The sequence below is a fragment of the Humulus lupulus genome, chromosome 3, assembly GCF_963169125.1.
Source record: "Humulus lupulus chromosome 3, drHumLupu1.1, whole genome shotgun sequence".
NCBI classification, from domain to species: Eukaryota; Viridiplantae; Streptophyta; class Magnoliopsida; order Rosales; family Cannabaceae; genus Humulus; species Humulus lupulus.
This window is the reverse complement of record NC_084795.1, coordinates 130519625-130542394: the sequence shown is the minus strand read 5'-3', so window position 1 is coordinate 130542394 and position 22770 is coordinate 130519625. Positions and strand designations below refer to the sequence as shown.

The 22770-nt window shown below is 44.1% G+C and overlaps 1 protein-coding gene and 1 long non-coding RNA gene across 3 annotated transcripts; both read right to left on the bottom strand.

Moving 5' to 3' along the window:
- Positions 1-2540: 2540 nt before the first annotated feature.
- On the bottom strand, positions 2541-19051 carry LOC133821350 (uncharacterized). 2 transcript variants are annotated; one of them, XR_009887503.1, is made up of 5 exons: positions 18946-19051; positions 18743-18813; positions 4478-4518; positions 2867-2990; positions 2541-2767 (listed from the first exon to the last, which is right to left on the bottom strand). It is a non-coding gene; the product is annotated as an uncharacterized LOC133821350 (long non-coding RNA). The 2 variants fall into 2 exon arrangements; XR_009887502.1 differs by lacking the exon at positions 4478-4518 and adding an exon at positions 3616-3750.
- Positions 19052-21315: 2264 nt separating this feature from the next.
- Positions 21316-22433, bottom strand: LOC133823151 (glutathione S-transferase U17-like). The gene is made up of 2 exons (XM_062255755.1): positions 21999-22433; positions 21316-21900 (listed from the first exon to the last, which is right to left on the bottom strand). The coding sequence occupies exons 1-2, from the start codon at positions 22323-22325 to the stop codon at positions 21499-21501; spliced, it is 729 nt and encodes a 242-aa protein (XP_062111739.1). The 5' UTR covers positions 22326-22433; the 3' UTR covers positions 21316-21498.
- Positions 22434-22770: the final 337 nt, after the last annotated feature.

Genomic DNA, 22770 nt, shown 5'->3' with positions numbered 1-22770 from the left:
ACGTTCGATATATGCGTGGTATCACTCAGGAACGTCCAGTTGGTCTCCTGGTGACAGAAGTGGAAGAAACCCGTTCCATATTGTTGCGGGTTGGATTTAAGGTCAATGAGATAGTTGACCTCATGAGGGGTAGGTTCTGGCCATTTCTTGAGTTTATACAGGATATAGAGTGCAGCCAGCATTCTATATCCGTTTGGAGTAATTTGGAAGGGGGCGACACCGAAATAATTGGCCACCCCCTCATAAAAAGGATGTAGAGGGAGGTAAGCCCCCGCCTCTAAGTGATACCAAGACCAGGCACTATATACGCCCCCAGGGAGATTAGCCCTTTGGTCTGCAGCAGGAATTGTAATGGAAACCCCTGTAAGAGGGTATTTCCTGAAGTAGTTAGCAACCATCCGCATAGTCACGGAGCTGGTCGGAGAAGTATACCACTCGACATCAGGCAAATTCTGATGGCGAGGGCAGGCCTTGGTTTGGATATTAGGGTCAGGAATAGGATTTTCTCGACCACTGGTCGAGGGAGCCCTAGCCTGCGAATCAGGCTGGGGAGGAAGGTTTGGACTGTTTTCAGACTCAGGTCTTTTCTTGCCTACGGATTTGGAACGGGCCATTTGAGGAGGAGAAGGACGAGGTCTAGTGGAGGATCGTGAGAAGGGAATCTCGTGAACTCGGTCGGCCGGTTGTTCTTCGCCCTCGAGCAGCTGGGCGAGAAGGTCGTCGTCGATGGGCCGTTCACCTCCCCACAAATCTGGCATCAATGTCTGCAAACAGAAGAATGGGGAGGTGAGGATAAAGAATTTTTAAAAGCTTTTTAGAATAACGCTGGTCGAGTATGAAAGCCAAGCTTTTATACAACAGCATTCTAGCAAAAAGCTAAGTGTTTCATACAAATAGTTTGAAAGACGGATCAAAGGGTGAAAGTAAAAAAATTTTCAAAAAGGCTTTTTCAACTCCCCTTAGGGCGGGAAAAACCTATTTTCCAACTATCCTAAAGATCGAATTTTTACTTCGATCTTACGTCCTAAAAGTGTGATCCAGACTATTAAACTAACTCGTAACCCTTTTTTTCCTACAAAACATTCTACTCACAAGCGTCTCGAACCAGAAACAGATAAACTCATACAGTCAACATACAAAAGCATGCACCACGAAACTTTGAAGCATAAGAATTCTAAAACTCACCAAGAAAATGATCGTGGAGATGGAAAAAGGGCCTTCGGAGATCAAGGAACTCTCGGTCTGAGCCCTGGAAGTACAGAAGAAACGGTCTTCGGGGACGATCAAAGCTCTGGCTTTTAGGGTTTCTTGTGAAGACAATGGCGTGCGTAAAAAGGAAAGGAAGATTGCGAAGGTATTATATAAGTTTGTCTGTGGCATTAAAAAGGTGTAATCATCAGTTTCCCTTTTTCGAAGTATGGGGAAGAGGAATGGCCGTCGAATTATTTCTGGGGAACCGAAAAGACGTGATTAGACGGAATTAGGTTACTTTTTCCAAGAACACACGAAGGGTTCTGACACGTAAGGCGGGGTTACCGAAGAGTCGTTCGTTCAAAAGTTTATTTATTGCTCGTGATAAATAAACTTGGGGGGCAAATGTTATCCAAAAAATTAGCATTGATGGCGTGGCAAGTGATCCCTGGACACGTGGCTGACACCTGGAAAAGTTCTGCTAGAGTATCGACCAGAAGACGCATTAGAAGCAGTAAGCAGCCTGGTCTTACCTGCGACCAGTCTGGTCGATAGTTCCGCATACAAAGCAACATTAATGAGAAGATCTTTGTAAATCCCGAATTTAACTCACACAATCTCCTGAGTATCCGATTATTCAGGAAAGAATATCTGTAATGATTTTATGTAATCCCCTTTGAGCCTATAAATAGCAAGATATAGCTAAAGGAAGGGGCCTTTTTTTGGCTTTTGAATCATTGGAGATTATAGTAATTCTCCTAGTAATATTGTATTGTTCTTGAGAGGTTAGTGAAACTCATTGAACCCTTGTTCTTTGATCACTCCTTTGGTTCTCATATCAATAACAATCTAAGTGGACGTAGGTTATTACCAGATCCTGGGGCCGAACCACTATAAAAATATCGTGTTGTTATTGCTTTTTGTCATTACGTTCTTCTCTACATATTCATTCATATCAAGCATATTCTGACTCCGTGTCAGTTGGTCAAATCTTGGGTCAACAGGTATTATGAAACTACAGGGATCAAAATTTATTTTTAAAGATGGGTTTATATGCTGAAATGCCTTTTGTTTTCTTACATTCCCCTAATGATGAAGGGACATGTGGATCTTATCAAAATTCCACTTGTGATGTATAACTAGGTTCTAAAATGGGAGCTTTTGCATGCATAGATCATTCAACGTACGAATAATTCTCTTTCACACTATTTTGCAATTTTTTTGTATTATTCAAATATTTATATTCTAACTTCCCTTTTAAAAAAATTATTGATATTCTAACTAAGTAATATCATATTTATGTGGTATAAATAAAAGAGAAAGAAAATTATATATCAACGCACCTTCATTTTAACTAATAAAAGAAACATTTTGCATCAATATTAGATATCAACGTTCGAATAAGTGGTGAATACTTTTTTTTACTGTTAATTGAGGATTTTGATTGATTACTGAAAAGCTGAAAAACTGGACATTAATGCTCCACCCAGGAGGCAAAGTTTGAAAATCAACCACTTCTAGATACATGGACAAAAAATCCACCACATTGAGGCCTTTTGGGTGAATTTGCATCTTCCTGCACATTTTAATTGAATCTGATTCAATATTAATACATACTAAAAGGCCTTCTTTGGAACAACATTATATATTAACAGATAAGAAGAGATTAAGATACCATTTGTATCCTCCTGCATAGAAAATATCTGAATAATGGATCTTGCTACCAAGCTTTGAAAAGTTTTTTATGGTACATCTTAACCGAGCATAATCCGTAGGCTTAGATGTATCTTTTGCTTCAGCTACATATATATAAAGTCAGTAAACAAATATAAATAATGTATCTTTTGCTTCAGCGTACTTTAAATGTTATTTCAGCTTATAAACTATATACTACATTAGCTAGAACGCATGTAGCTTATAGCCCCACAAAAAAGTCATATAAGAAATATTAATTAACCAGTAAGCTAATAAAGAAAATATTTCTATATATATATATACCTTACTTGTAAGAGCAACATGAAAATCTGCTTTCTTTTTCAGAAAGATTGATCAGTGATTCAGTGAAGTACTGAACTTAAACAAATTATTGACCCAATAATAATAAGTAAAGAAATAGATATAAAACAAAACCCATTTTCTGAAACATTATTAATAATTAAAATTCAAAAGTAAGTTTAATTCCACACACCTTACATAAATATGTATAGATCAGATTATATGTAGTTAACAGAAGCATACAAACTGATAGTGAAAGCACAACGAATACGAAAGAAAGAAAAAAACAAAACTATATATGTTTTATCAAATGGATAAAGAGCACCCCAGTAACAAGCTAATAAAAATTGTTTGTTGCTGAAGCACTAGTATCAAGCTTCATGAAAACAGAATGTTAAAAAATACAGTAAAGGTGCCTAATTTGTGTACCTGAGAATGAGTGAAACAGCTGGTGGGTTTGAGGTATTTCTCAGAATAGAAGAGGCTCCTCCATTGATAGAGCAAAGGAGAACTTGGTACAAAGAGAGGGATGACCTGCAAGAGCAAGCTACGGGACCTGCAAGACTGAAGAAATGCAGATTAGAAATGTAGAAGAAATGCCAGAAGAAAAGCAGATTAGAAACAAATGTCCGATAAAACAGAGCAACAATCTACACAAAACCCACACTGCAATAACAAAAACAAAACAAGCTACGGGAAGACATGCAAGAGGGCTGACCTGCAAGAGCAAGCTACGAACGGACCACGAACGGAAACCGAGAGACCGAGTCTACGGGAAACCGAGAGAGATAGACCACGAACGGACCAGGAACGATAAGACGAAGAACGATTGAAGATTGAAGGGACCGAGAGACCAGGAAGGGGAAGACCGAAGAATGATTGAGGAAATGGGTATAGGGGAAATGGGTACATGGGTTGAAAAAAGTTAAGTAAAAAAAAGTTAAGTCATTTGGCGGTACCTTATTTTAAGTTGTCGCCTGAAATTTTTTTCACTTACAATAACTCTTTTTAAATTCTATTATAATCATGTGTTATGGTAATGGGTGTTTGGTGTAGTGTTAGTAACTCGGGTTACGCCTTCATATCCTTAGCAACCCCTTTTTGATGTGTCGCGTTCATCACACTAACATCCATTCATATCATACAACATTCAAAATGACATACAATCCAGTCACATCACCATATTAAAGCATTTCTTAATTCATAACACATAAATCATTACATTCTCATTCATACAAACAATCTTTCTATTCACAGCATAAACAAACAAAATTCTATCTAACTTCCTTACCTTAGGTCCAAGCAAGGTAAAATGACAACTTCACAACGATCCTATACCATAATCAAAATAACCTTCCTTAGCATCATAAGCTCTATTTTGCCCACTCATATAACCCATGTGTGCATGGGCCATGCACACATGGTGAAAGTTATTCACAACCAAACAAGGCATATTTACACATAAGGTCATCAAGGAATAATGCACATTCTACCTATAATGCATGCATGATCTTGTTATAAAAACTATATGGTTGCATAATAAACATATTTTTTAAAGTAAAAGTGAAATTGCATGCGACATGCATACGTGGGAACGTTGTTAAAAAGCGCATTTAAAAATGATAATTCCTACGCGCCTATTTCTATCGTTTTTTAAAATAATGATATTGTAACATGCTTTGATTTTCCATTGTTTGTCCTTTTAGAATTACTAGGTTGATTAAATCTCTCCAGACATTATTTTATTTCATAAAATAATTTATTTAATCATTTAAGATATAATAACTCCATTACTTACTTTTAAATTCCTTAAAATAACCAAGACTAAAAATTATGAAAAATACTCATAATTTTACATGTTTATTTAAAAAAAATAACATTATAATCCAACTAACAAATTTATAAATTTAATGTGAGAAAAATCTAATTTAGATGTGGAAAAAAAAAATTTACTTTTGTTATTTTTAAGATCAAATTTTTTTAAAATAAAATAAATTCATATGTGAAAATCAAATGATTATTTTTTATAAATACTTAACTAAACTTTCAGCCATAATTTAATTTATTTAAAAATCACAAGTAAAATAATTTCACCATTTTTCTTAATTAAAAAAATAAAGAAAATCACAACTTTTAATATAAACTCTCATAGTCATAATAGAAATACCATCTTTAATATTTTCATGGGTTAGGGTGTTGATTTCTTTCACCATATACACAAAACTCTTTTATTTTAACACACAACTTCACATTTTTATTAAAAATTCGAACAACTAACTATATACTCAAAATCACCATTTTTTATGTTTAAAACTCATATTTTCTCAAAAATAAAGAAAAATCTGTAGGTAATTAATTATGCAAAATATCATTTCAAGGCATCTTTAATTTCTTGAAACATCAAAATACTATCTGTACGCCCTGGTTTTCCTACGGGCTGATTAGCAGGTCGAGCCTCGGACTAATCATGGTTAGTCCGTAAATTTCCCCAGGCCGGAGCTCCTGTTTTCGAGGTCGTACTCTATTAGCTCGAGGTATCCTCAAGGACTTGCCAAGGTTGCCCAAGACTGGGGGAAGGAGTCTGAAGGCCGAAGGCCGAAGGTCGGGTCAGGGGAGCAGCTCGTGGTACGAGCTTCTCATGGATCTCTGACCCTTTGTAAAGTCAACACACGCAAGATAAACATGCCTATATCTGACATCACGTGTCCGATATCTCCCTGACTTCTCGGACACGCAGCAGGAACGTGCGTATTCAGACACCCACGGCTGGGTTGGGCCGTGCGGCCCATTATCTCCTTATCAATCGATTTGACCATACTTATGTGTCAGGTTTAGGAATTAATCATGAATGTCACAGAGTTGATATGAAAAATAAGAAGGTCACGGGATGACCTCCTTACCAACTTCCAGGTGCCTTCTCCTATAAATATGGAGACCCTGGGAGTTGATAGGGGTTGGAAAAAATAGTCTCTGGAGAGATATATACTTTGTAACCAAATACCCAGAATAGATCAATAATATTGACTAGTGGAGTAGAAGGATTTTAACCTTTGAACCACTTAAAAACGTGTCTTGAGTCACCTAGTTAATCCTCTAAGATTTCCTATTTGAGGCGGTTCTACTTTCAGCACTAATCCCTTTCTCTTCTTCTCTTAATTACCTGTTGGCGAAGAACCGCATCAACAGTTCGGTGCTTTCATTGAGAGCAAGTTCAATTAGTGCTGCCACAAACATCCAACTATGGTGACCACTCGATCCAGGCATGGCAACAAAACAGAGCAGCAGGATGGGCAGGAGGCCCACCATATTGCCATCCCTGATGAACAAATTCCTGAAGTCCAACAGAGGCCAGGAAAGCAGCCGGCGGGCCAAGACGACACTCGTAGCTCAGCGCCCCAGCCACCTAATCCGAACCCGTGTTATTATACTGCGGTGGAGATGGAAAATGCTTAACTGAGGAGCCAGTTTGCAGTAGCCGGTCGACAAATCCAGGTTATTCTGGCCCGACTACCCCCTCTCACAACCAACGTTAACGTTGGAGAGAGGCAAGGTGAGGCTCCTAAGTCTCACTGGGGTAATCGGCCCAGGCATAGCCGTTCGGATAGACTTCCTGCAGCCAACTCCACCCCTTCATCGCACCATCAAGAGGCAAACTTCAGGGAAATGCCTAGGACCAGACAACAGCAATACAGTCGTTCGGTCAGGACGGCAACTCCTAGTTCTCAACCCTCCTCGAGAACGCCCAGGAGAGCTCGAGGAAATTCCCGAAGGAGATCCGGGGAGGGCCAGTGACGTCAGCCCGTCCCAGAAGACCGTCCTGCGCCTCGTCCAGCTCGCCCAGAGCGGGACCAGCAAGCTGGCAGGGCCGAAAGGCCCCCACCAAATTTGATCCGTCCAGACGGAACTAGGATCGCCTCCCCAGTCAGGCAACCTCCTTCTCCAATCAGATATCCATCTCCTCAGCCCGTCCGAGACGTCCCGGCTTACGGGAGTAGTAGGAGGGACCCGCCATCAGCCGGACCTTCCTGGCGTAGCAGGGTGCCGGGAGAAGGATCAGGTCGCCACCGCCAAAGACGCACTCCAAGCCTATCCAGCAGGAGTCAGTGGACCGGCAGCCGCCGGAGTGATCTCTCCGGAGGAGACCTGCGTCAGCGACTGAGTTCAGCACAAAGTCAGCAGACCACCCAGGGAGGCGACCTTCGAGATCGCCTCAACTCTCACAAAGAGGATCGAGCTAGAGATGGTAGCCCGGCCCGCTCGGCGGGAGTCCGATCCGAAGTACGTAACGGAGGGAATGTCCCAAATAACCTATCTCAAGATAGGAGGGGCGACAACCCACCTAATATGTACAATGGGTCCGGAGCTGTTGAACAGCCCCGGAATAACCCAGGATCTCAGGACCAACCCTCGAACGCCTAACTCAGATGGAGGAACTGATGAGGAAGCTCCTATCAGAAAAAGAAAAAGACGAATATGATTCGGGCGACGAAATGGAACTCTTCGCCCCCAACATAGCAGCGATGGCATACACATCTGGTTTCCGTATGCCTCACTTGTCAAAGTTCAACGGGGATGGGGACCCGTCGGACCATTTAGGGATGTTCAACACCCTAATGATGGCCCATAACATTGGCCCGGAGCTGCGTTGCTTGATCTTTCCTTCCACACTGACTGGACCTGCCAGGTAGTGGTTCAAGTAGAGTAAAAGGCAGTCAATCAGCTCCTGGAAGACTTTCTCAGCTGACTTCAAAAGGGCGTTTCGCGCCTCCCAGGCCGCCCGAGTCCAAGCCGATTCCCTAGCTAACGTGAGACAGCAGCCCGGTGAGACGCTGAAAGCCTACTTGAGCAGATTCGCGAATGTCGCTGCTCGAGCGAGGGACGCAGATGATAGCTCCAAGCTCATGGCCATGAGAACCGGAATCCTGGTCGGGGGAGACCTGTGGAAAGATATTCAGAGGAAGGGAGTCAGCTCGGTTAACGAATTCCTTAACAGGGCCCAAGAGTGGATAAACTTAGAAGAAGTTGAAGCTTCAGCCGCGGGGACCAGCCAGGTTTCCGAGAAGCACGCTAGAACGGGGACAGAGATCGTGGTGGCGATCCCCGAGGTCGCGCAGAACAACCAGCCCGGTGGTGGCAAAAGAAAGGGAAATGGTGAAAACAGCCAGCACGGTCAAAAGAAGAATAAGTCTGTGGATAAATTCAAGCCCGTGTTCACAACATATACCGAGCTCACCCAATCCAGGGAAAGTATCTTCCTGGCCAACGCTTCTCGGGTCCCCTGGAAGAGGCCGGAGCCATTGAAACACCACAAGGGAAAGAGAGATACTTCAAAATTCTGCTGTTTCCATAACGACGTCGGCCACAATACCGACCATTGCAGGCATCTAAAAGATGAGATAGAGACTCTCATCTGAGCAGGCCCCTTGGCGCAATATTCACGAAACAGGGTCCCAGCGGGTCGACCCGCTCCAGAAGTCCCAGCCAGTCAGCCTGGGCCTCGGGTAGATCAGGACGTCCCTCCTCTCGTGGTCGAGGGAGAGATATCCACCATCTCTGGAGGACCGCACATGGCTAGCACGAGCAGAGGCGCCCAGAAGAGGTATGTGAATGAATTAAAGGCCCACAACGGAGCGGAGTTCGTCCCGGAGCAGCGTCATTCAAAACAGCAGCAGTTAGAGAAGCAACCGATTACTTTTACGGAGGAAGACGCAGGCCATGTCCAATTCCCCCATAATGATCCCTTGGTCGTAGCAGTCCAGCTCGCCAACCAGAAAGTGAGGAGAGTGTTGGTGGACAACGGAAGCTCGGTGAACCTCCTATTCCGATCCACCTTAGAAAAGATGGGTCTAACCGTCGCCGAGCTAAAGGCGACCTCCATGATGCTATATGGTTTTTCGGGAGAAGGATCGGCAGCGATAGGGACGATCGAGCTGGTGATCACCCTAGGAGAAGAGTCTCGGACAGTCTCCAAGCTACTTGAGTTCGTGGTCATTGACTGCTCCGCTGCCTACAATGCCATTTTGGGCCGACCTACACTCATAGCTTTCGAGGCCATCACTTCCATTCGACACCTCGCCATGAAGTTCCCTACTTCAACAGGAATCTGCACCATCAAGGGCGATCAGCTCGCTGCCAGGGAATGCTACAGCATTTCCATGAAGGGAAAGTCTAAACCCGGGCAGCTGGCAATGGCCATTCAGAGCGAGGAGGAATCTCAGGGACCCTTGGCGGCTCCTGAGATTGAAAAACCTCAAAATCCTGAAGAGGAAAAGATCACCTTGAGTGAGGACATTGACCCCCGAGTAGGTGAGGACAGATCCGAGCTCCAGGCTATTGAGGAGCTCGAGGAGGTGAACATTGATAAACAAAATCCGTCACGGACGGTTAAGCTTGGGAAGAACCTCTACGACAAGAGAAAGGCGGAGCTGATTACGTTTCTGAAGAATAGCTTGGACGTATTCGCATGGTCTCACGAGGACATGATGGGGATCAGCCCGAGTGTCATCATGCACACGCTCCATCTGGATAAAAGTGTTCCTGCCAAGTCTCAAAAGCAAAGGCGTTTAGGAACAACCCGAGCTAAAGCCCTAGAAGAAGAAGTGGCCCGGCTCAAAAAGTGTGGATTTATCCGCGAAGCCAAATTTCCAATTTGGGTCGCCAACCCCGTGCTAGTTCCAAAGCCCAACGGGAAATGGCGGACCTGCATTGACTTCTCCGACCTGAATAAAGCCTGCCCCAAGGATTGCTTTCCATTGCCAAGGATCGATCAACTGGTGGATGCTACGGCGGGGCACGAGCTCATGTCCTTCATGGACGCGTACTCAGGCTACAATCAGATCGCGATGAATCCGGCAGACCAGGAACATACCAGCTTCATGACCCCAACGAATATCTATTGCTATAAGGTCATGCCGTTTGGCCTGAAGAATGCCGAAGCTACCTACCAGAGGCTAGTAAACAGAATGTTCACGTACCAGATCGGAAAGAACATGGAGGTGTATGTCGATGACATGCTCGTCAAGTCAAAGACTGCCGACAACCATGTTTCCGACCTGGAAGAATGTTTTAAAATACTACGGGAATACGGCATGAGGCTCAATCCTCAGAAATGCACGTTCGGTGTCGCATCGGGGAAATTCCTGGGGTTCATAGTCAATACCCAAGGAATCGAGGCGAACCCCGACAAAATCAGGTCACTGCTCGAGCTTCCTTCCCCCAGGTCGCGGAAAGATGTCCAAGGCCTCACAGGAAGAGTCGCAGCACTCAACCGGTTCATTTCCAAGTCAACCGACAAGTGTTTGCCCTTCTACAACCTGCTCCGGGGAAACAAGAAGTTTGAGTGGACAGTAGAGTGCGAAAGCGCATTCCTCGATCTGAAGGCGCATCTGGCTGAACCGCCCGTGCTGTCCAAGTCCATGGCAGGAGAGCCTCTTTTCCTCTACATGGCCGTCACTGAGGATGCAGCTAGCGCCGTGCTAGTACGAGAAGAGGACCAAGTTCAAAAGCCAGTCTACTACATCAGCAAGAGACTCCTCGGAGCAGAGTCACGGTACCCACTGATGGAAAAATTGGCGTTTTGCCTAATCACAGCCTCGCGAAAGCTCAGATCGTATTTCCAGTCCCACTCGGTACACATCATGACCGATCAGCCTCTAAGGCAGGTTTTGCAAAAGCCTGAAGCATCGGGATGTTTGTTAAAGTGGGCGATCGAACTCAGTTAGTTCGAGATTTTCTATACTCCACAAACTGCCATAAAAAGTCAGGCATTGGCTGACTTCGTGGCGGAGTGTACGGGATTCCAGGAGGATCCATCAGAAGGCCTACTTCAAGTCACCTCGCCGCATTCGTCGTGGAAGATCTTCGTTGATGGTTCATCTAACGAGAACGGCTCTGGGGCCGGAATCATTCTAATATCCTCCGAGGGACATAGATTCCACTCGGCGCTAAGGTTCAGGTTCAAGGCGTCTAACAACGAGGCAGAGTACGAAGCTTTGTTAGCTGGGCTGAGGGTAGCTAAGGAGTTAAAGGCGAGCTCCGTCCAGTGCTTCAGTGACTCCCAGCTCGTGGTAAACCAGGTGCTGGGCGAATATCAAGCGCGGGGGCCCAAGATGGCCACCTATCTGGCAAAGGTAAAAACTGAGCTGTCCGCATTTGAGCGAGGATCGATCGAGCAGATACCTCGGGAACAGAACGCCAACGCAGATGCTCTCGCCAAACTCGCCACCTCGGGAGAGACAGAAACCCTAGGGTTGGTGCCAATAGAATTCTTGAAAAAACCAAGTATAGAAGGAGATCGGGCAGAGGTCCAGATGATTGATGCTAGGCCGACCTGGATGACTCCCGTCATTGAGTATCTCACCGAGGGAAAGTTGCCCGAAGAGCGTAACGATGCACGGCGAGTCTTGTATCAAGCTCCGAGGTACACGCTGGTCGATGGTGTGTTGTACCGACGTGGACATTCCCTACCTCTCCTCCGGTGTGTTCATCCAGGTGAGGCACAGGCCATCCTGCAGGAAATTCATGAAGGATTCTGCGGAGACCATGCTGGGGGGCAAAGCCTGGCCTTAAAGGTTCTCAGGCAAGGTTATTACTGGCCAACTCTGTCCAAAGACTCGATGTCATATGTGAAAAAGTGCGACAAGTGCCAGCGATTCGCTGTGGTTGCCCGAGCTCCTCCAGTCGAACTGAAAATGATCTCGGCCCCTTGGCCATTCGCCGTTTAGGGGATAGATTTAGTAGGTGCCCTACCTACCAGAAAGGGTGGGGTCCGTTACGCCGTGGTAGCCATCGACTACTTTACTAAGTGGGCCGAGGCAGAGCCGTTGGCAACAATAACATCGAAGAAGGTACTCGACTTTGTGGTTAAAAGCATCATCTGTCGGTTCGGCCTGCCGAAGAAAATTGTCTCTGACAACGGAACTTAGTTCGACAGCGACCTGTTCACCGAGTTTTGTGAAAGGCACGGAATTTTGAAAAGCTTCTCCTCTGTGGCCTATCCTCAAGCAAACGGCCAGGTCGAGGCTGTCAACAAAACTCTAAAGGCGAGCCTCAAGAAGAGGCTAGATGAGGCAAAGGGGGTCTGGCCAGAATAGCTCCCCCAGGTCCTTTGGGCATACCAAACCTCGCATCGGACTCCTATGGGTCACACTCCTTTCTCCCTAACCTTTGGGAGTAAAGCAGTCCTCCCCGTGGAAGTTAAAGTTCTGTCGCATAGAGTCCAGTCCTACGACCAAGATAGGAACCACGAGCTCCTATGCCATTCCCTAGACCTTATCGATGAAAGGCGAGAGGATTCGCAACTCCAGCTCGCCCATTACCAGCAAAAGATCACTCGCTACTTCAACACTAAAGTCAAAAAATTTACCTTTAGCGTTGGCGATTTGGTCCTAAGGAGAGTTTTCCTGGCCGGGAAAGATCCCAAAGATGGAGTCTTGGGACCGAGCTGGGAAGGACCATACCAGGTCATTGAAGTCATCAAGGAAGGAACTTATAAGTTAGCTCGACTTGATGGAGGGGCAGTCCCGCGGACTTGGAACGCCATCCACTTGAAGAAATATTATCAATGATCCACTTGTAAGGCCTGGAAGGCCACTTTTTATGTATTAATAAAAATCAAGTTTTTCTTTTTATTTGCAAGTGTAATCTTAAAGTAACCACGAAAGACCCTTTCCCAGTTACTTGGGGGACATATGGTACCTGGATATAACCAGGTCTCCTTAACGATTTAGATGTTGATTCTTATCTTTGGATCGTTGCTCTTCTTAAAGAGCTCAAGATATGGATAAGGGTTAACGCCAACTAAGTCATATCCTGGTTTTAACCGGGTCGTAAAACTTAGAAGTTAACTTAAATTTATTGATCGTGGTTCTTCTTAAAGAACTCGAGATATGGATAAAAGTTGACGCGAACTAAGTTTTCAAAATAAGCTCCTGGTTTTAACCGGGTCATAAAACTTAGAAGTTAACTTAAATTTATTGATCGTGGTTCTTCTTAAAGAACTCGAGATATGGATCAAAGTTGACGCGAACTAATTTTTCAAAATAAGCTCCTGGTTTTAACCGGGTCATAAAACTTAGAAGTTAACTTAAATTTATTGATTGTGGTTCTTCTTAAAGAACTCGAGATATGGATAAAAGTTGACGCGAACTAAGTTTTCAAAATAAGCTCCTGGTTTTAACCGGGTCATAAAACTTAGAAGTTAACTTAAATTTATGGATCGTGGTTCTTCTTAAAGGGCTCGGGATATGAATAACGGTTAACACGAACTAAGTTTATCAAAAAACAAAATATGTGTATTGTAGCCAAAAGCATGAAATATATAAGTTAAAATTGCAAGGCAAATTGTCTCGAGGAAAAAATACCTCGTGCTAAGGATTACATAAAATACTTCAAAATAAAGAGAAGAAAAAGTGCCCTAAGCCCCGTCAGTCGACCCCTTGGAGGTCGCGGTCTCATCCTGCTCCGCCGCACCAGAGGCTTCCCCAGTCTCCGAGGGCGGCACCTCTTTGTCAAAGCGGGCTTGGAACTTCACCAACAAGCGCGCCCAGAGACTCGACGACATGAAAGAGAAGTCAGCCTCCGGGTTGTGGGCCCAGCAATGATAGAACAGTTCCTGCATGGACTGTTCCGAGGTGGCCCGTTCGGCTTCAAGGGCGGCCTGGGCCTCGGTCTTCGCTGCCTCGAGGTCTGTTCGCGAGGTGGCAAGGGATGTCTCAAGCTCTTGGACCTTCGAGCGGGTCCTCTCTAACTCGGCCTTCGAGGTCGCCAGCGCATCTTTCGCCGCCTGAGCCTCCTGAAGAGCGGCCTGGTGCCCAGCCCTCATCTCCTCGAGCTGAGCTCTGGTCCTGGTGATGCCTCGGTGTACGGCAGCGATGCCCTGCGAGAAATGGAAGATAAATTGGCTAAGTGGAAGAATAAGGCGGTGTGTGAGAATTAAAGCTTTAAAAGAATGGGGCAGCTTACCGTTAGGGTCATGTCCATCGATGACTCTATTACGTGGACCGGGCTCAGTGTCTCAATAGCCCGGAGCTCCTTCTCTTTGAACTTGTAGAAATGGTTGACGGCGTAGCTCGCCAACTCATACACCGTCCCCCGGAAGGCTTCTGGGATCTTCTCCAGATCCTGGGGGTCGACCGTGATGCGTACGCCGGGGGCCACTGCAGCCGGAGTCCCGACCTCCATTCCCACGTCCTGGGTGGCTGATGGAGATCGCTGGGGCGGCGGGGGCATGTGTCCTGCTCCGGCAGCAGGAAGAATTGCCCCCCCGACCTGGGATGATGGGGTTGTTTCCTTCTCATTTGCCGGAGATTTGGTGGAGCCCCCAGCTGTGCTCTTGGACCCTCGGAGCCTTTTCAATCTTGGCCCTGCTGGGGGATTCCCCCCGAAGTCTATGCCCCGCAGGCTATCCTCGGGCTGAGACATCTCTTCTGCAAAAACAAAATACATGGTTATTACAAGTTAGCAATCAGGGAGAAATAAAAGCAAAAGGTTAAAGGCAAAAAGTATACGAATACTAAGGGAGCCCTACCCCCCGAGCTGGAAGAACCTAAGACGATTATTTCCCGAACAGGCGCAAGTTCTGGGTCCGGTTCTGACTCGGGGCTAGACTCTTCTACATACTGCCTAAGCCCCGGAGCATAGATGCCCCTCTGGAGTGATGGCCACGTGCGTAAGTTGGTCCCATACTCCTCAAAAATGATCGACCTAAAAGCTAGGGTGTTATCTACAACTACGGTACCCCTAGGCCGGCTCTCTTGGTGATCTAGCACGAGCCGGTCAACACAATGGAGCAGGAGTGTGTTCAGGTCCGGGTCCCTTCGGTGACGATGCACGATCTGCCTAGGATTGAACCTAACCAGCCGGGGGTCCGCAGTGGCCCTATCTACATTCTTAAGCAAGAAAGGGTTACCTTGGCCGGAAGGACCCGCAGCTGCTCCGGATTGGATCCTCTCCTCGTCCATCCCCTGGGCGACCTCCAAAGTCCTCTTCCTATTCCTCACGAGCGGAACTTCAGCCGTCTCGTTCTCCTCGTCTTCCTCTGCTGCGACCTCCTCAACGATGATAGGTCTGTTGTCGCAGGCTGGGGGCGGCCCCCGGGGCCTCTTCAGGTTCAGAGTCTGATTTGGGAAAATCAGTTTGCAGAACACCATCGTCTCGTCCATCACGAGCACGCGATAGTCCTTTTCACTGGGGGGCAAGCCCGCCAGTGTTTCATATTGACCCCCAAGGGTCACAGATTTTTCGGTCCTCGCGTAGATGGCTGCAAGATTGGCTGGAATCAGAGTGGAATACGGGAGGAGCTAAAATAAAATAACACTTAAAAGGCGAGCTAAGATCAGGGTTCACTTACGAGGACGGTTGAAGTAATGGTGCTCGCAGTTCCGGAACCCAGTTGACATGAAGAACTGGTCCTTGAAGTCATTTGGATGGCTCGACAGCTCGATGACCGCCGCCGTATTAGGAAAACGGGTTAAATAGTAGAACCCGTCGCCTCGCCCCCGCTGGTCCGGGCTGGCTTTTAGGCAAAAGAAGTATAAAATATCCATAGGAGTGGGGACCTCCCACTCCTTCTTCTTGAATAAGTACCTCAACCCTGCCAGCAGACGGTAGGAGTTGGGGGGGAGCTGAAATGGGTCCAACCCCATATAATTCAGGAAATCAGCGAAGTACTGATCCAGGGGAAGGAAGGCCCCTGCCTTGAAGTGTTCACCGCTCCAGGCCGCGAACGATTCATCGAGCGGCGTGCAGCTCTGCTCGCCCTCCGCAGCAGGTCGGGCAATGACGGAGGCTTTCCCCAGTGGGATGTTGTGGGTGAGGAAGACTTTGTTGATCTTCGCCTGGTCGGTTATCTTTGAGACGATTCTCTCCGCCTCAAAGAATGCGTCGGGGGCCACCTCGACCTGTTTCTCCACGGCCGGCCCAAAGTGGGGGATCGACGAGCTGGACATCACCGCGTTTCCTTTTTCCTGCTGGGAGGCCGAGCTTCCAACGTTCTTCTGAGGGAGGTTCTTTTTTGGAGCCATCTGGTCGCCTAGTGAACACAAGAAAACATTTTAGAAAAGGCGACCTAAGCAGGAGGAAGAATAATTATTATTTGCACGAGCTGAGGTAAGCCCAGCTCGTGGGAGGTGGAACCACGCGGTTCAGTGAACACGCGCGTATACTCCCAACAGATCCCAGATTACTCGGAATTCGCGTGTCAGGAGGTTCAGAGTAAAATTTTCCTTGAGAGGAAAGTTTCAGTAGGCAGGAATTGCAAAACCGCCCATGAGGCGTGTTCCCTAAGCTACCCGATTTTGCACTCAAAATTCCCAAAACTCCTACCCAGAAATTGTTCCAGAAAAAGCATCCTAAAACCCATGCTCTAAGGCGATTTCCTACAACAAGTATGTCCTAACCTAAAAAGGGTTGTCACCCTCCATATCCACGCAACCCAGAAAACCCTTGCATGCGGCTACAGTAAAATTTTTTACCTAAGCTACAGTAGCATGTTTTCAAGGTGAACAGGGTCAGGAAACTTACAGTGTATGGCTGGAAGGTTGACGAGAGTGCTGCGTTGGTAGGAGCTTCGTCGGTGAAATAGCTTCCAAAGCTTCGGAGAAACTCGTGTGCCTAAGCTTCTTGAACAATGAAAATGGCAGCAACTGAGTCGAGGGTTTCGTTCTTCTGAAAGTTAGAGAGGGAAGAAGAAAAGAGATTTGGGAAATTTTGAATGAAGGGGTGGCCCGTGCGTAGGGTGGCCACCCCCTTTTTATATACGTGAAGAATCACGTGTAGAAGGCTCTTGGATGACCCTAGTGAGGGATCCGAGGCCTTCCACTCGAAATACGAAACGACGGCTGAGCATAGACTAGGCCATTAAATGCGGTTCTCGTAAAACGTACCGTCACCACCCACGACGTTCCACGTATCAGACGCCTGCATAAAAAGTGGAATGTGAAGGGTTGTGGGGAAGTCTAAAATCCCCTACTGTGGTCTTCTATAAATGACGTCATATACCACGAGCAGGAGCTTGGGGGGCAGATGTACGCCCTGGTTTTCCCACGGGCTGATTAGCAGGTCGAGCCTCGGACTAATCATGGTTAGTCCGTAAATTTCCCCAGGCCGGAGCTCCTGTTTTCGAGGTCGTACTCTATTAGCTCGAGGTATCCTCAAGGACTCGCCAAGGTTGCCCGAGACTGGGGGAAGGAGTCTGAAGGCCGAAGGTCGGGTCAGGGGAGCAGCTTGTGGTACGAGCTTCTCATGGATCTCTGACCCTTTGTAAAGTCAACACATGCAAGATAAACGTGCCTATATCTGACATCACGTGTCCGATATCTCCCTGACTTCTCGGACACGCAGCAGAAACGTGCGTATTCAGACACCCACGGCTGGGTTGGGCCGTGCGGCCCATTATCTCCTTATCAATCGATTTGACCATACTTATGTGTCAAGTTTAGGAATTAAGCATGAATGTCACAGAGTTGATATGACAAATAAGAAGGTCACGGGATGACCTCCTTACCAACTTCCAGGTGCCTTCTCCTATAAATATGGAGACCCTGGGAGTTGATAGGGGTTGGAAAAAATAGTCTCTGGAGAGATATATACTTTGTAACCAAATACCCAGAATAGATCAATAATATTGACTAGTGGAATAGAAGGATTTTAACCTTTGAACCACTTAAAAACGTGTCTTGAGTCACCTAGTTCATCCTCTAAGATTTCCTATCTGAGACGGTTCTACTTTCAGCACTAATCCCTTTCTCTCATTCTCTTAATTACCTGTTGGCGAAGAACCGCGTCAACACTATCAAAATTATTTAAACCTCCAAAGACATTATTTTCATCATATACTAACCATTTAAACACCAAAATCAGCAAGCTTAACAAAACAAAAATCCATCTTTACATCATGCTTTCACAAAATTTACATCATTATTACCATTCATGTTTAAATCTATTAAATTAATTCACAAACCCTAGCATGTTCCTAATATGCATGGGTAACACAAAATCAACAACTTCATCATGCATTATACCCTTTTAACCAAAACCCTCATGAATTAAATATCAAACAAAATTCTCATTTACATCCACATGCATCCTAGCATGTTGCGATCATCTTTCATGCATACAATAACTTATTGATACATATTCATATAAACATATTTACCAAGTTTCATGGATTCAATAACAAGAGTCCTAATTATTTATTATACCCAAGATTACATAGGGTCCTAGAACATGGATCTAACATATTGATACAATAAAATAACAAAACATGGGGAATCCAGAGACATACATAGGCCGAAACCCACATGTATACAATCATAAAATATCATCCATCATAGAAAATTATAAACATCATATTATCTACACCATATATCAATAATAAACTTCATGGACATATACTATGAATATACCTATGAGAATTTCAATCATAAGAATCATACTAAAACAACATTAACACCCACGCCCATGCCTAGGTTAATTCCCTCATGCATCAACAAAAAATATAACCATCAATTTCATAACCCAAGAAACACAACAAACACTAGGTTTAGAGATCCATTACCTGTCTTGATTGTAAAATCAAGAACACACAAGATAACCAATACCCACAACTATAATCCCCCTTGCTCAAGCCTAGGGTTTTTGAAACCCATGAAGAGAAGAAGACAACAATCCAACCAAGAGAAGAAAATAGGTTTTAGTCATCAAGAAAAAAAAATAAGAAGAGGTAGAGAATCAAATTACAAGAGGATCAAGAACACAAACCTAGAGTTTTCCCCAAGACCTTCTTCTTTCTCATCTTCTTCCTTCTCTCTCTCTCTAGCTCACACCACTCCTTCTCTCTCTCTCTCTCTAGAATTCGGCAGCCCAAGGTGTAGAATGGCTTCTTATTTTTCCTCTTCCCTTTTTATTTTAATTCCCCCATAAAACCCCAATAAAATACTTGGTAAGTTTCCCTTTATTATTTATTCCAATTAAGTCAAAAATCAATTCCAAAATAAAGGACCTATCTAAAAGGGAATGTCACTAATCCCCTTACCCAAAATACCATTTATCTTCCAATTTTAATTTATTTTCTTAAAAAATAAATGGAATAATCATCTTCATTTCCCACTACATTACACGTCCAAGACCATTATTTCCCCTTTGTTTTTATTTTATTATTATTTTTTTCAAATCTAATAAAAAGGAAACTATAAGTGTGTAGAAAATTCTACACATGTGCACCATGCTACCATGCACTTGCACACACTCAATAACTATAGTGCATCACTACCTATTATCCACCTTTGTGCATTCAACCAAAACTCGTATAATCACACTTTTAAAATAAATTAATAAATAACATTTAACAAATAAATTTACAAAATTCTACCAAACAATTCTAACAATTAATTTAAACAGACAAACAACTAAATAAAATAATTTACAACACTTAACAATTAAATAAAAATAAAACACAACACTTAACAATTAAATAAAATAAAACACAAAAATTTTAATAACTAAAAAAAAAAATTGGTGCACTACAGCTGAGCATCAATAGTTGGTCTAGCATCTTCTTCCATCAAAATTCTATGCATAACTGTCGATGGGCTTATTCCTCTTATATCAGCAAGAGTCTATCCTATTGCAGTTTTACGAGCCCCGTAACATGAGAGGAGAATGTCGTACTCTACATCATTGTTGAAGTGGGTGCATGAGTATGTGCAGGAGTAGATATACGACCTAGTGTTGATACCTAGAGTGGCCTTAACATCGTCCACTGCACCTGATAGTCTGGCTATCTCACCCAACACCTCCTCATAAGCCCCAAGAGCAGGAGCAGGAGCAGAAGTAGGTTCTGTACTAGTATCTGGAGCAGACTCTGTCGGGGCATCCTCCACAAATATGCCAGAGAACGAAAAGGGAGGGGCTGTGAAGAATGGTCCAAAAACAGACTCATTCACCCTCCCCAACAATCCATGCTCCTAAAATCTTTTCTTCAATTTTGTTAACCTCCCGGAACCCCTATAGGTCATACGAGCGACATAATGATCCTCCATAGGGATCTCAAGTGGTGGGATACATTTGGGTGGCATCTGCAAAATATCAAAAAAAAAAAAGAGAATTAGTTGAATTTATAAAAAATACTCAATCTGTTGTTGTCATCGAAATGGAATCAATGTACCATCGAAATAGCATCGATGGAGCATGGAATTGATGCCATATATGTTCAGCATCGATATGGCATCGATATACCATCGATTGCACATCGATATGGCATCAATGTGGTATCGATAAACCATCGATATACCATCAATGGCATTTCGATGGTACATCGATGCATCATGTCGATGATACATCGATGCCATTTCGATGGTACATCGAGGCCATATCGATGCTGAGGCGAACATCTAATTTAGATGTTATTTTCGATGTGATATCGATGGTGTATCGATGTCGAATCGATGCCATATATGTTCAGCATCGATATGGCATCGATGTGGCATCGATATACCATCGATTGCGCATCGATGTGGTATCGATAAACCATCGATTATGAAAGAATCGACATGGCATCGATATACCATCGATGGAGAATCGATGGAGCATCGATTGCGCACTGTATGTCATCGATGGAGCATTGATGTGGAATCGAAAGAACATCGACCCGCAAAATTTTTGCAGAATTTGTAGAATGCACATAGAATCAAACCCATTTTAAGCTACATTTTTTGCAAAATAAAAATTAACAATCAAACCCATTTCATCAATTTATACATTACGATTCAAATTTTTTAAAAAAAAACCACATGACAACCGAATGTCTTACCTTACCGTGGTCGGCGATGGAGGACACGGTGGCGACGGCGGCTGTGAGGAGAGAAAGAGCTTCGCCTGAGAGAGATGGTGAGAATGTGAACCGAGAGAAAATAATGAGAAAAAAAATGAGAGAGTTTGGTTGGGAAGAGGGAAGAGTTTGGTTTGGCTGGGAAGAGAGAAGGTGAGGGGTCTCGGTTAGTGGTAGGAGTATTTTTGTCCAAAATTTTAAAATGACATATTATTTGGGAGAGTATGTTATGTTGTGATTTTAAAAAAATTAAGTACGGTCTAAAATTTCCCAATGAAAATTCGTATTCGGGCACCTTAAAATGAATTAACAGAATAATTTATTTTTATTGTACCAAGAAATTAAGCACAACAAATTTAATTTGTTCTCGACATAACAAACACCTTAATTTGTGTTCTTGTTTTTAGATAACGATAATATTAAGAAGCAACGCCGAGAGATCAAACAATTCGATTCAATTAAGTCCACTGTTGTCAACTACAAGCTTAAAAGTAGTACTTGGGGAGCTGCATCTGAGCTAGAAGTCTGGCTCTGTGTTTCGGATAGAGCATTTTGGAAAACTCAAGGAGCTTCTCTTTCTCGGGCATAACAGCACTGACAGCAGGGTGTTGTAAGAAATGTTGGGCCCAAACGGCCAAATGGGGTGTGGTAGCTTCGTCAATTAGCTTCAGCCCAGTGGTGATCTCTGTATTTTCAACCCAACCCAAGCAGCAACCAAATGCAATGTCAAGGAACCCAATATGATCTCCCCCAAAGAAAGCTTTTCCTTTGCTCAATTTAATGAAAGCTTCCTCTAAGTGCTGTATCCCTGTTTTGGCATGCTCCTCTGCGAGTTTCCTTCCCTCCTCTGTTGGGGCAATTATAGTCCCTCTCATCGCTGGGAAAAACTGGAACAAAAGTATTTTGTTTTGTTAATAAACTCTAATCACCTAATCATGATCGATCTGATCCATCCATCTAGCTTTGACAGAAAATTACATAGTACCTTTTCATCAACGTAGGCAGCCCAAAAGCGGTGAAAAGCTCGAGCCACGGGATCTGAAGGGAGAATGGAAGGCCCAGTCCCAGATGAGGCCCAAGAGTCATCGATGTACTGAATGATGACCAGAGATTCAGCGATGGGTATTCCGGCATGAATAAGGACCGGTACTTTCTTGTGGACGGGATTTGATTGGAGAAGCAGTTCGCTCTTGGTTCCGACTATCTCATCCAGATACTCGTACTGGACTTGTTTGAGGTTCAGAGCGATCCGAACCCTCAAAACAAATGGGCTCGCCCACATTCCAAGAAGCTTAACCTCACTCCCTTCCATCTTCAACTCTCGCCTGCTTGCTAGGTTTGATTGAATTATATGATATGGAAGTGTTTAGATAACTATTTATTGACAATAATTTAGGTCTGTTTGCACATGCTTGCTTGCTTTGCGGACTGGACAGGCATAATTTATAATATTGAAAATAAAATATAATAAAGCATCATAATAATACTGATAGTGAAGATTTTGACAGTGAAAGCGATCACGTTTTATGTCACGTTTTTCTAAAAGTTGTTAGAAAGTAGATACTGTGTAATAGTAATTTGCATATGGAAATTTCACGTTCTATACTTAATAACTTATTGAAATTTTAGCACGAGATACTATCCAAAGTATATATGACTATTTTATTTATTTATTTTTCACAAAAATACTCTTCACATTCAAATTTTTATTTTTTCTCTCGGTGGAACTCTTTTTTTAATGTCTCTCATTCTCTCAC

Coding starts and splice junctions, on each gene's coding strand:
- LOC133823151 (XM_062255755.1), bottom strand. CDS start 22,325: ATGGAAGGGAGTGAGGTTAAGCTTCTTGGAATGTGGGCGAGCCCATTT. Junction 21,901..21,998: donor CTGCCTACGTTGATGAAAAG/GTACTATGTAAT, acceptor CTTTTGTTCCAG/TTTTTCCCAGCGATGAGAGG.